Source organism: Perna viridis, chromosome 4, assembly GCF_037379345.1.
Source record: "Perna viridis isolate PV_CMFRI_1.1 ecotype Kerala chromosome 4, ASM3737934v1, whole genome shotgun sequence".
Lineage (NCBI taxonomy): Eukaryota > Metazoa > Mollusca > Bivalvia > Mytilida > Mytilidae > Perna > Perna viridis.
In genome coordinates, this window is record NC_142448.1 from 52,965,310 (window position 1) to 52,978,701 (window position 13,392).

The 13,392-nt window shown below is 31.9% G+C and overlaps 1 protein-coding gene across 4 annotated transcripts in view; it reads left to right on the plus strand.

The window, feature by feature from the left end:
- The window catches only part of LOC148620530 (cytochrome P450 4V2-like), a 59,425-nt gene that overhangs the window by 9,652 nt on the left and 36,381 nt on the right, over positions 1-13,392 (plus strand). For 2 of the 4 annotated variants that reach the window (XM_088581455.1, XM_088581457.1), the window contains exons 2-6: positions 5,277-5,392; positions 7,443-7,528; positions 7,875-8,065; positions 8,384-8,453; positions 8,910-9,036. In XM_088581455.1, the coding sequence (XP_088437581.1) occupies positions 5,277-5,392; positions 7,443-7,528; positions 7,875-8,065; positions 8,384-8,453; positions 8,910-9,036 (590 nt within the window). Of the gene's footprint in view, positions 1-5,276; positions 5,393-5,430; positions 5,547-7,442; positions 7,529-7,874; positions 8,066-8,383; positions 8,454-8,909; positions 9,037-13,392 lie in introns of all 4 variants that reach the window. The other 2 variants (XM_088581456.1, XM_088581458.1) reach the window with 1 other exon arrangement.

Sequence of the window (13,392 nt, forward strand, 5' to 3'; positions counted from 1 at the left end):
ATGTGCATGATGTGTAGAAACAAAACCTGTCCAATAATCGCATATTACATGTACATAAAAAATACAAACTTTTAAATACATGTAGCAGTCATTACAAAATGATTCATGTATGTGACAAACCCACCAAATTAATGCACTTCAATTTCTAATTCTGAAACAGTTACATGGTACAGACTGCATACATAAAATTTTGTAACTCGATTGTTGCACTTCCGAGAAAAAAATGCACTTTGGAAGAGTTATCATTCTTGATTTGGTTTGATTCGATTGATTTTATTGGGAGATGAATGTATAGTTTTCTGAAAATTCAGATCTGAATACAGAAAGGACTGTCATTACATAAAAAGATGATTTCATACGTAGACTGAAAATGGGTCATTAGATCAAAGGGTTTTCTATAACATGAATTATCTCTAATTTAAACAGTCTGAATTTTATATGGACTAGTTGATGTACTTAATGCATCATCATTTTAACTAGTATTTTTAGTATAGTGTGTGTGTGTGTTTTTTTTTTTAAACCGGTTTCTCAATTTCTCTTAACCCTAACCCTAACCCTATTAAAGGCTTAATATTTTGATCACCAAAGTGGGGTTATCCCATTATACATAAATTGTGTAAGAAATAACTTTTTTATATTCAATCAAGGCATATGAGTTATCTAGAGTTATTTTTAACTTTGATTTGCCACTGTGGAAACCAGTGCCACTATGTTCTCTACAACAAAATTTTATCTGAAGACTATGTTAGCACTTAATGATCGCCAAACATGAAAGAAAATGACCAGTGGCTAATGAAATTTGCATAACGGTGGCCACAGCAGTGAATAAAATTATAGGTTATAATTTTGAAGGTAAAATAGTTTCAGGTATTGGGAGTGTAAACTTCCAAAACGATATGAAATAAATAGCAAGATCAGGGGCTGCTCTGGCTTCCAAAATTCTGTCGCCAGAAAAATCGCCAGCTGCCATTTTTTGTCGCCAGTTTTCAGAAGTTAGAGCCAAAGGCTGCCAAAGAAATTACTTTTTTTTTTAAAAAGACAGTATTAAGTTCACTGATGAATTATCTTTGTCAATTCATCAAAATAACCTCTCCATTCATGACATACAAGTACCCAAGTTTCACTCTTGATGCATGTATAAAGCAGGTTTTTAGGTCTTGTCTGTCACTTTCATATGCATAAAATATTAAGTACTACTCCAGAAACAGGTATTTTACTTCTATCAAAGACTATATTACTATTCTCATACAGTCCCTGATTTTAAAACATGTTCACCTTTGTCCTGTATGGTCTAATTCATCTAATACAATATCATTTACTTTTTTATTATTTTTAACAAGCTTGATTCTTTTTTTTTTTTCAAGTGATAAAATTTCTATCAAACTACAGTTTGTACCATGGACCATTAATTGTGTCTTGATATCTGAATAGCATTTCCTTAATTAGTTATTGGGAATCCCCATTCTATTTTGTTTACTGATTTTCCCGCCAAAAAAGTCACATGGCAAAAGTATAAACAAATGTCATCCATTGTCTTTTATCAATTCTTTCATCTCGAATTATTTACTTTAGACACTTCCTGATGGGATAATCATTGTTAATTGGGCTTAATTTATTCTGTTGTTAGGTAAGTCTGTTTCTGAATGTATTACATGGTTAAATAGGGCTGTGAAACTTGTGTGTAGCCATGTGCACATGGCCTTAATTGTGTTTACCTTTGTCCAGATGATGAGAGTTTTGATTGGCTCAGTAATATATTTACATTTGATTGACACCTCCCATGAGGATATTGTCAGTCAAGTCGCCTGGTCTAATTACCAATAATTGCCTTCAGGCTAAATTGGTCATAGTCAATTAACTCTGACCAGGTGTCAATGCAATTGTTTAATTAGAAAGAATACATGTTGCTGATAAACTTCCTGTCAATTTGAATATATGTAACGGTTTCGCCTATAGTAATAATGTAATTATCTCCCTTGAATACATACAGAACCAAAAATCGATAATAAAAGTCGTTTTAAGTTATAATAATATAAAATAATGTATGTTTATAGTTTCTTTAGGTAAAAACTACTTATTAAAACCTTAAGTAGTAGGAAAGTTTTATAATAAATAAATATTTGGTGTTTTACTAATCGTTCAATACCAAAATGGAAAAAGAAATGATTTCCACATATATATTTTTTTACAAGAAATTTTGGAATTGTCTTGAAATGACCAATAGCTAAAGTATGGCTCATTTTTAACAGATGGTTTTATAATGAAATAAGTGTTACATGAACTATGGAAAGTCACTAATTTTACAATACTCCAATAGATTTAGATATGGGTGTTTTTGGTGCTTATTAGGGAATAAATAAGTGCAATAGTTAAACTACAATTAATTTTGCTAGCTAAATATACATTTAATATATTTTTGATACTCATTTAATTTACAACTGTTGAATTAAAATGTTTTGATATGACATTGTTATGTTTGCATATACGTTATGTTGAATTTTTATAAAAAAAAAAAAAACTTGTATTTTCTCTATATACTGCCATAACTCAATTCCCTGTGATCGAACTTGTAAACTGAGAGTGTCTACATATAACAGAGCAACTGCCTCATTTTGCAGCCATCATCAATTAATCAATGGTCTGAATTGAGAATTGGGAAAGCATAATCATTGTTGGTGGTTTTTGAAGTCATTGCATTGTCTGAAGTAGACATTTTCAGATAACAAGAGGGGACGGAAGAATCCAAGCCCGACCCTCCTGTTACATATACAAAATCTAGGCGCCAAGAAAATTGCCAACTGGCTATTTGTGTTGCCAGATAAAATAAAAAATCGCAAATTGCGACATTGGCAAAGCCCAGCACGACACCTGAAGATCAACTACTGATGCTTTCATACAATTTATTGATCAATAAAACTTTATGTTTTCTTGCTTAAAAACAAAGAAAACAAATAAATTGCACTGCCATCACCTTTAAATCAAAAACCGTGATCTCCAATATTGAAGAGTTCCAACAAGATTACATAAAAATTAAACAATTCCAGTACGACATGATCTTGTTTCCATAAGTTTAAGAAAAAAAAATGTTCTGGAATATAGAATAAGGACTTTTACACTTAGTCCCTAGGTCAAGCACAACAAATACTGAAAATATGCATCATTCTGTGTTCTTGATCCAGCCATACTGTGATACGTGTGACCCGCATGTCTTGGGAACAGAGTACATGTATATAGGTTACAGATCACCAATTCAACCAATGAGCATTTGGAACGTACGCAAAAATAGTCCTACGCAGAAATTACCCCTGTTCCTCATAGTGCTGTGAAAAAAGTTCTCATCTTATTTTAAAAATTTAAACAGTTTCTGAAAGGAAAAACATTTCTGTACATTTTATAGGTGCATTTTGCTTCTTGTGATGTGAAGCCTAATCTCCATAATGATTTTTAAATATACCCCTATCTTGTGAAAACACTGGGATTTCCCATGCTATTTATAGACCCTTCACTTCCGGTGACCAGTACTGCACTGCAAGTCTGCTAACCCCTCATGCCATTCTGAGGATTGTGAGCTGACATATGTAGAATCATGCTGATATATAGTCATCTGCAGGTTAAAGTTAAGGTAAAGTCCAGAGAAGCCATTGAATATTGTGAAATTAGCATAGAAGCCTATGGGAAGTGGAATTAGTGGTTTTTAGCCTTAAGCTGAAGCCATGGCAAAATGAAAAGTTTCTTGAAATAGCTTTAAACTACTTGAAGATCTTGTTAACTTTGCCATGAGAGGAATACACTACAAAAATCCTTCAAAATATGCATTTTTTTAAGTTATAGGTCCAAATTATGGAAAATTGGTCTTTTTGGCTGATTTTTATGTCCTATCTTGTAAAAAGTGTAGAAAATTTAGTAAAAATATCAAATATTAAACTTTGAGGGCTATATTTACCTAAATATGGTAGTAATAAGCACTTGAAATCAAGTTTTGTGTAGATTTGAGCAAAAATTAGGTTAGAAATGAGGAAAAACTCACTTTCATTACTGCGGTTAAGGCCATATAAGCATTCCCCTATGGCAACATGGAAAATCCATTATTGAGCACTTTTTTTTGCTTTAGGTGCCCTTTACTGGTCATGTTTTAATGTGAAAACACTGTATTTACAAATTTAATGCCAAATATATCACCTTTTGTGAAAATTTAAAGATTTAGGATTTTTGACATGTGATCAAGAAAAAGGGGGAGGCATGTCAGAAATAAATTTTTAAAAATAGACCAATTTCTCAGAAAATGATTACTTTTAAAACTATTTCTTCATTAATATTGTTAAAAAACAAGTTGTGATTGATATTTTTTATTTGAAAAGTCAGAAAAAGTTCTTTGCAAATATTTAATGCATTTCAGTATGGTAGAATATTTTCACTTTTTTGCTCGCAAAACTTGGTTACCCTATATTTAAAAATCAAATATTTAAAAAAGTGCTTGTCACATTTCACTGAAACTTTGCAAATGCATTCAGTATGTGTGTAGGAAGATACCTGTATAGTTATTTATTTTTTCTAAGACAAAAAGTGACTGTTTAGGTTACAGACCACCAATTCAACCAATGAGCATTTGGAACGTACGCAAAAATAGTCCTACGCAGAAATTACCCCTGTTCCTCATAGTGCTGTGAAAAAAGTTCTCATCTTATTTTAAAAATTTAAACAGTTTCTGAAAGGAAAAACATTTCTGTACATTTTATATGTGCATTTTGCTTCTTGTGATGTGAAGCCTAATCTCCATAATGATTTTTAAATATACCCCTATCTTGTGAAAACACTGGGATTTCCCATGTTATTTATAGACCCTTCACTTCCGGTGACCAGTACTGCACTGCAAGTCTGCTAACCCCACATGCCATTCTGAGGATTGTGAGCTGACATATGTAGAATCATGCTGATATATAGTCATCTGCAGGTTAAAGTTAAGGTAAAGTCCAGAGAAGCCATTGAATATTGTGAAATTAGCATAGAAGCCTATGGGAAGTGGAATTAGTGGTTTTTAGCCTATATACTGGTACATGTGTACATGTATGGACACTTCTATCTGAATTAATACAGTCATTTGTATAAGTTCAAAAGATATATATTGATTTCACCCATTTATTAAGTGATAGGAAATTCAATATGCCCAATTATGTTAAATTTTTTGTTTTTTTTTGCTTTTACTTTTGATTGATTTACTTGTTACTAGTGAGTATTCAAACAAAAATGATTTGTTCTAATTCTAAGACATTTTTCAGAGTTTTATCATCAGCTGAAAGATTGGTGTGAGCAATACAGATACTCAGGAATTGTTCGCCTTTGGATATTTGAAGGGATTCCCATTGTTGGGATTTATAGACCAGAATATGCTGAGGTATTTATCATTTAAATCTTTTTGACAACTTTTTTCAGAATTTTATCATCAACTCCAGGACTTCTGTGAACAGTACAGGAAAATTGGTACCTTTCGTTTATGGCTGTTTGAAGGATCACCAATGGTTATAATTTATAAGCCTGAAATAGCAGAGGTATACCATTTTGTGTAAGACAGTTAAAGATCAGTTTTACTGGTACAATGTACATTGTAGTCTCCTTTTTGGGTCAAGAAATAAATATACTTGATTTTTTTACTTGTTGCTGCTTTTGCACCACCAGCATCTGTGATTCTAAATTAGTTTTGCAGAATAGTCTTAGGAATAAATTGTTTAAATTGTGCTGTACTATTTGTGAAAATGTTGGACTTTTAAGGACATTTATAAATTCAGATTCCAAATTCAAAGCGAAATTTATTTGCTGTGTCTTATTTTTTTAACTTTTTATCGCGATGCTGTTTTGGCATTATTATGTTACTGATATAGTATTGATATGCTTCTGTAACAAACAGTTGATCTTATCTCATTAGCACAAACACAATTACAATAATTGGCAATGGCTTTATTATATTAGACTATTACAAAGACATATATATTTAAAGATAACAATATGTATGAGTTTTTAAGGCACTAGTCATATAGTCATAAAATCACTATTAAAGTATAACATTGACTACTTCAATAAATCATTTCTTATGTTTAAGCATTTACTGATGTAGGAGGTGACCATTATCAAAAACTTACTTGCTGTTAAAATAGACACAAAAGTTGGGGTTCAGTCAGATCATTTTTATCATAAAAATTACAAATAAATGTTTTCAAAATAGATCTTTTTTCTTCAAATTTTTGACAAAAAAACATGAAGTGTCTCCTCTTCAAAATTTCCTATGTTACAGAAATTACATTTTCTTTCTTCATGAGGTATAGATAAATATCTGCCTTTTTCAATGGCAAGATGATGTGCACTTATTTTCATTTTACATATGAAAGACCTCTCAGCTCTTCTGTACAATAGATCTACATAATCAATACTGAGTAATATAGTTTTATCCACATATTATTCAAATGTACATATGAAAGTCCTAGATTATCAAATAGATATTAATGCACATTCTTTACCCAAAGGTTTGTAGATTCTGTTGCTTTTGGTATTCTAAAAGGGAGTGAATTTTTATTAGACATGAGGTGGTTCCATTATTCACATTTAAAACATAATTTTGGTCTTAAGTTCATATCTACATGCCACATTTGAAGCCTTGCAATGAACACCAAAAATTTCTTTTAAGTAGCAATATCATCTGTATATAATATACAATTAACTGACACTTCATTGATAGTAACAGGATCACAATTGTCGTATTACAATATTATTCATAAAAATATTAAATATAATTGTACTTAACACATCACCTTGTTTGACACCACATTCTGAATCAAATTCTTCACCCAGACTACTATCATATTTAATTCTAGTGGTTTCATTTTCTTACAGACACTTAAAAGTATCAATCAAAATAATAAAATATGTTACAGTTGTGTTAGATTAGTCTGACAATACTCTGTTTACATTGGAAATCAATAATCAAACCATTTTGGTAAAAACCCTGCAAAAATCACCTTTATGTACACATTATGTAGCCAGTAGTGACAATATATATCAGAGCCAGGTGTCCACACATTAGGTAGTCAATAGTGACAATATATACCAGAGCCTGGTGTTCATGCATTAGGTAGTCAATAGTGACAATATATACCAGAGCCTGGTGTTCATACATTATGTAGTCAATAGTGACAATATATACCAGAGCCTGGTGTTCATACATTAGGTAGTCAATAGTGATAGTATATACCAGAGCCTGGTATCCACACATTAGGTAGTCAATACTGACAATATATATCAGAGCCTGGTGTTCATGCATTAGGTAGTCAATACTGACAATATATACCAGAGCCTGGTGTCCACACATTATGTAGTCAATAGTGACAATATATATCAAAGCCTAGTGTCCACAGATATAGACTGCTTTGACTTATAAATTATTCTTTTTTCAGATTTTGTTAAATAGCAGTAAACATATTGACAAAGCTCATGAATACAGATTTCTACACCCATGGCTTGGGACTGGTCTTCTTACAAGGTTGTTTATGCACTGTTTTTTAGACAGGAAAATTACTTTGGACACACCCACTAAAAGTTAGACAAATGACTAAAATGTCTACACTCAAATTAAAAAATTCTTTCAGCACATGAGTAATATGATTAATGAATCTACTCACTCAATGACTAAGTGTTTATCATAATTACATTGACTAATGTTTCAACTCACTTTATGACTAAGTGTATATCACAGTTACATTAATTAATATTTTGACTCACTGAATGACTAAGTGAGTTTGACAAGAATATTGATAATAAAGGTGCAAACAATGAAGCCTTTGTAAGTTTAGAAATGAATAACAGTATAACCCATATTTTATTTTTAGTACTGGAACCAAGTGGAAAACTAGAAGGAGAATGCTGACACCAACATTTCATTTTAAAATCCTGAATGACTTTATGGGGGTTTTTAATGACCAGATTGATGTTATGATGGAGAAGTTGGATAGCAAATGGAAAAATGGATCCTTTAATATTTTTAATGATATAACATTGTGTGCTCTGGATATTATCTGTGGTAAGTTTTTATTAATTACCACTGATGGTTTTTAATGATATAACATTATGTGCTCTGGATATTATCTGTGGTAAGTTTTCTTTTAATTACTACTGATGGTTTTTAATGATGTAACATTTTGTGCTTGAATATTATTTGTGGTGTTTTTATTAATTACTACTGATGGTTTTTTAATGAATGTATAATGTTCATTACTAAAGTTAAGTTGTCAAAACAAGATAGAAGTCACCAGTTTAGTACTCTGACTTCCATGCATCTTACATAATACTTGCTTGGTGATACCTATAGTTGTTGTTTTCATCAGTCAGTGTTTTATAGAAACAGCAATGGGCAGATCAGTAAATGCACAACATGATGGAGATTCAGAGTATGTCAGGGCTGTGTACAAGTAAGTTATAATTCTAACAGTTGAAAGCTTTAAAAGAGCTGATTTTAAATTCGTGGAGTGGATTGTTAACAAATTGGTTTCATATCTACTCAAGATATCTGCTGTTTATAGTTCCATATCTTTTTCATGCATATGCCCCTGCAGTCACAGTCTATTCAAAATGACTTGAAATTTTACCTTACTGAAAACATCACTTTTTCACAGTTCCATATAAAAAAACAATAATCTGAGGAATCTGTCCACTTTGATGGTGATTGTATTGATATTATGAATTGTGTATTATAAAATGTCACCATCAATCAAGTCATCGAGTCCATGTGCGATGGGTGAGAAATGTCTCTGTAATAACAGTTTCTTTTGGTGTTTCCAGGCACTTCATTTTTTTTGTTGATATTAAAAATAATGCTTAAAGATTAAATTTTTTCTGTTTGAGTATTTAAAATTATTATATTGTAGAATAACAGAATTGATTTTGAACAGACAACGCAGACCATGGTATTGGCCAGACCTTCTCTATAACAGTATTGGGGAAGGCAAAGAACATGACAGATTGTTAAAAATACTCCATGGTTTTACAGAAAAGGTATGGTTATGTAGTTTCACAGAGATGGTATGACTATATAAATGTACTCCATGAAATTAAGGTATGGCTATGTTATCCCTTTACATTTTTCGTTAGAATCACCAGCTGTTTTGACATATTTGAATTGCCCATTGTTCATGCCTTGGAATGTTTTGCCAATATTTCCCTCACCTTGTTACATTTTCATCAAAGTTGTATACAAATATAGATACAAATTTTTACTAGTGTCAATAATATTTGATTATTATACAAAGGGGGATAATTGTTGTTACTTCATAATCATCAGATGATGCTTTCTTAATAAAAGAGTGTCACAATAGATGTTATAACTGTTTATGTAGTAGTATTTTTAAGATCATGCAAATTCTGTGAAATATAATACACCTCAAAATGGGTACATATTTTTATTTTTGTTATTAAGTTGCTTTTTAGGTCTATATGATGAAATGTATAATTATTCATTCTAATCTGTCTGCTGTTATGAGATAATCCACATGGAAAATCCAATAGTTTCTATTTTATATTAGTGTCATTTACAGAGTTATCTTCCTTAATTTTGAATTCCACAGCACATTCTATACAATTTTTATCTCCTATAAAAAGCCACATGTTACTTTATGTTTACCATGACATTTTAAATAAAATATCAAAAATGAAAATATGTACGCTTTCCAACCATGAATTACATTTTGTAGGATTCTTATGTGAAATGCTGCTTAATTGATTTGCAGTGACATTATAGTCATTTATAAAACTTATCAAAACTTAATTCAACAGAGAGGATTTTAGTATGGGATAAAATAACGAAAAATGTTTTAGGCAAGTACATTTACATGCCTCAGGGATGTGACTCATCTTAGACCTACATTTTTTATCACAGGGGTGTGGCTCCTCTAAGATCTTAGACCCAGTGATCTCCCCAGGCCTTTAAAGCGCTGTGCTTTACTGCGCTATCGAGATTAGTACTGTGCTATCTTGCTATCAGCACTGTGCTATAAACTTAAATTTGAGGATTAAAAATCAATTACAACAGGAAACGTGTGGCCCGAGGTCATTTACTGCATCCTGCAAGGTAATTAGCAGTAAACATGCTATGGTCAGTTGATCACCGTGTGACCGCACAGGTGTCTGAAGCCTATGACATTGCTGACAAGATTCTTTATCAGTCAGTCACCTGGCCACAAATTAATTTTAATGAAGATGTCAGTCGGATATTAATATCAGATACTGAACCAATCTAAACTGACTATGGTAAAAATTCACTCAACCCTGGCCAAAAGCATGTGGCTATTTACAAATGCAAAGTTGAATAATTGCACAATCACATGATGTTTTCAACATTAAGAAGCTGATTTACCTTATAAAAGAACATATTAAATTCCCAAACAATATTTATTCCATCAGATACTTCCAAAACACTTTGAAAAGAAAAAGAAATGGCCGTCTTTTGTTTAAATTGCCATTTTGTTGTGTATCAAGAGCACGTTTTTTGGTGGGAAAATTAGTTAAGAAATGGATCGTAAAATCCTCCAAGTCTAAAAATAGTACAAGTGTGGGAACAAATTTTTTTTGTGTAAATCGTGATATGGGGTTTTTGTCATGAATAAACTACATATAAACATAATATTTAAAAACAAAACAAAACAACTAGTGTGCCAATTTTTAATAACAAGAATGAGATTTATGTTTTTTCTAGGTATAACTAGGTCAACTCCACACTACTTCCTGAAGATTTTTGGAAACATGAATATAAAGACCAGAGTAGTCTTTTACATGTACCTGATTAGATAATATTCTAAATATATAGATATATTGAAAGTTAATAAGACTAGAAAAAGAGTTTAATAGAGAATGCTCATAATCAAATAAATATCACATTCAAATCAGCCGTTGAGGCCCCACAACTAATGAAAAATTGTAATTTCCAATGGGTCTGCTGTCAGTAAAAATTTGAAGAACACTGGGTGTGTATGAATTAGAGGAAATATTTATGAAGAATTACTTATCATAATTTGGTAGAATATCTTAAATTATTTTCTTAATTTAAAAAGGAAAAATAAAAAATGGCATTTAAATTATAATTACTGCAAAAGAAGGAAAAAGGTAACATATTTACCTACAAATAATTCATGTAAACATAAATAGCAATGTACAAATGCATATTTTTAATACACTGATCAATCTTTATATAATACATTAAATACAAAGTGGCACGTTTCAACACTAGACATATTAACGTCGTGTCACACGTGCTGAATACAGCGCTATCTGAAAATCCTGTGGAGAACCCTGAGACCTCCATACCTTATCACAGTGATGTGACCCATCTAATACCCACATACCTTATCACAGTGATGTGACTCATCTAAAAGACCAACATGCCTTATAGTAGGGGTGTGACTCATCTAAGACCTGCATACCTTGTAGTAGGGGTGTGACTCATCTAAGATCTGCATATCTTATCACAGTGATGTGACCCATCTAATACCCACATACCTTATCACAGTGATGTGACTCATCTAAAAGACCAACATGCCTTATAGTAGGGGTGTGACTCATCTACGACCTGCATACCTTATAGTAGGGGTGTGACTCATCTAAGATCTGCATACCTTATCACAGGGATGTGACCCATCTAATACCCACATACCTTACCACAGTGATGTGACTCATCTAAAAGGCCAACATGTCTTATAGCAGGGGTGTGACTCATCTAAGACCTACATGCCTTATCATCGGGGTGTGACTCATTTAAATAACTAACATGACTTATCACATTGGTGTGACTCATCTAAGATCTACATGACTTATTGCAGGGGTGTGACTCATCTAAGACATGCATACCTTATCACAGGGGTGTGACTCATCAAAGAATTACATGTCTTTTCACAGGGGTGTGACTATGGAAGAATTAGTTGTCTTATTACTGGGGTGTGACTCATCTAAGACCTACATATCCTGAAATGTGTAACGTTCCCAATCCCATGCACACAAAGCATATGATTCCCAGGAAACATGCACAGAAAGCACATGATACAAGGAAGCCACACAAAACAGGTTGCACGAAGCACAATACAGGAATGATTGTGTCTGATTAAAGTATTCATCTCAGTAATTGGTATATTTCAGAATTTAACTTGCAAAATAAAACTAATAATAGATTATGGTATACTGTCTGTTGGTTGTGTGTTGTTGATTGCTAACATACTACATGTAGTTTTACATTAACATGTATTATGGTTTAATAAACACTTTCGATGTATACAATTTTTAAATGTCTATAAATGTTTTGATATGAAATCACATCCATTTTGTTATACATGGTACATTGTGAAAACATTGTCATTGGTCTGGGAGTATGCAAATATTGAAAGTTCTTAAAATTGAAGTAAAATTCTAAAAAAATTTAGTTGATAAAATTTTTTACCATACAATCATATTCAGGGGTCGCGCTGGGCTTCGCCAATGTTGCAATTTGCGATTTTTTATTTTATCTGGCGACAAAAATAGCCTGTTGGCGATTTTCTTGCGCCTAGGTTTTGTACATTCAAATTGACAGGAAGTTTATCAGCAACAGATATTCTCTCTAATTAAACAGTTGTGTTGACACCTGGTCAGCGTTAATTGACTATGACCAATTTATGCCTGAAGGCAATTAAAGGTAATTAGACCAGGCGACTGGACTGACAATATCCTCATGGGAGGTGTCAATCAAATGTAAATATATTACTGAGCCAATCAAAACTCTCATCATCTGGTCAAAGGTAAACACAATTAAGGCCATGTGCACGTGGCTACACACAAGTTTCACAGCCCTATTTAACCATATAATACATTCAGAAACAGACTTACATAATAACAGAATAAATTAAATCCAATTAACAATGATTATCCCATCAGGAAGTGTCTAAATACTTAGAAATGAAAGAATTGATAAAAGAAAATGGATGACATTTGTTTACACTTTTGCTATGTGACTTTTTTGGCGGGAAAATCGGTAAACAAAATAGAATGGGGATTCCCAAAATCTAATTAAGGAAATGCTGTTCAGATATCAAGACATGATTAATGGTCCATGGTACAAACTGTAGTTTGATAGAAATTTTATCACTTGAAAAAAAAAAAAAAAAGAATCAAGCTTGTTAAAAATAATAAAAAAGTAAATTATATTGTATTAGATGAATTAGACCATAAAGGACAAAGGTGAACATGTTTTAAAATCAGGGACTGTATGAGAATAGCAATATAGTCTTTGATAGAAGTAAAATACCTGTTTCTGGAGTAGTACTTAATATTTTATGCATATGAAAGTGACATACTAAAGAACCTAAAAAGCTAAAAAACTACTTTATACAT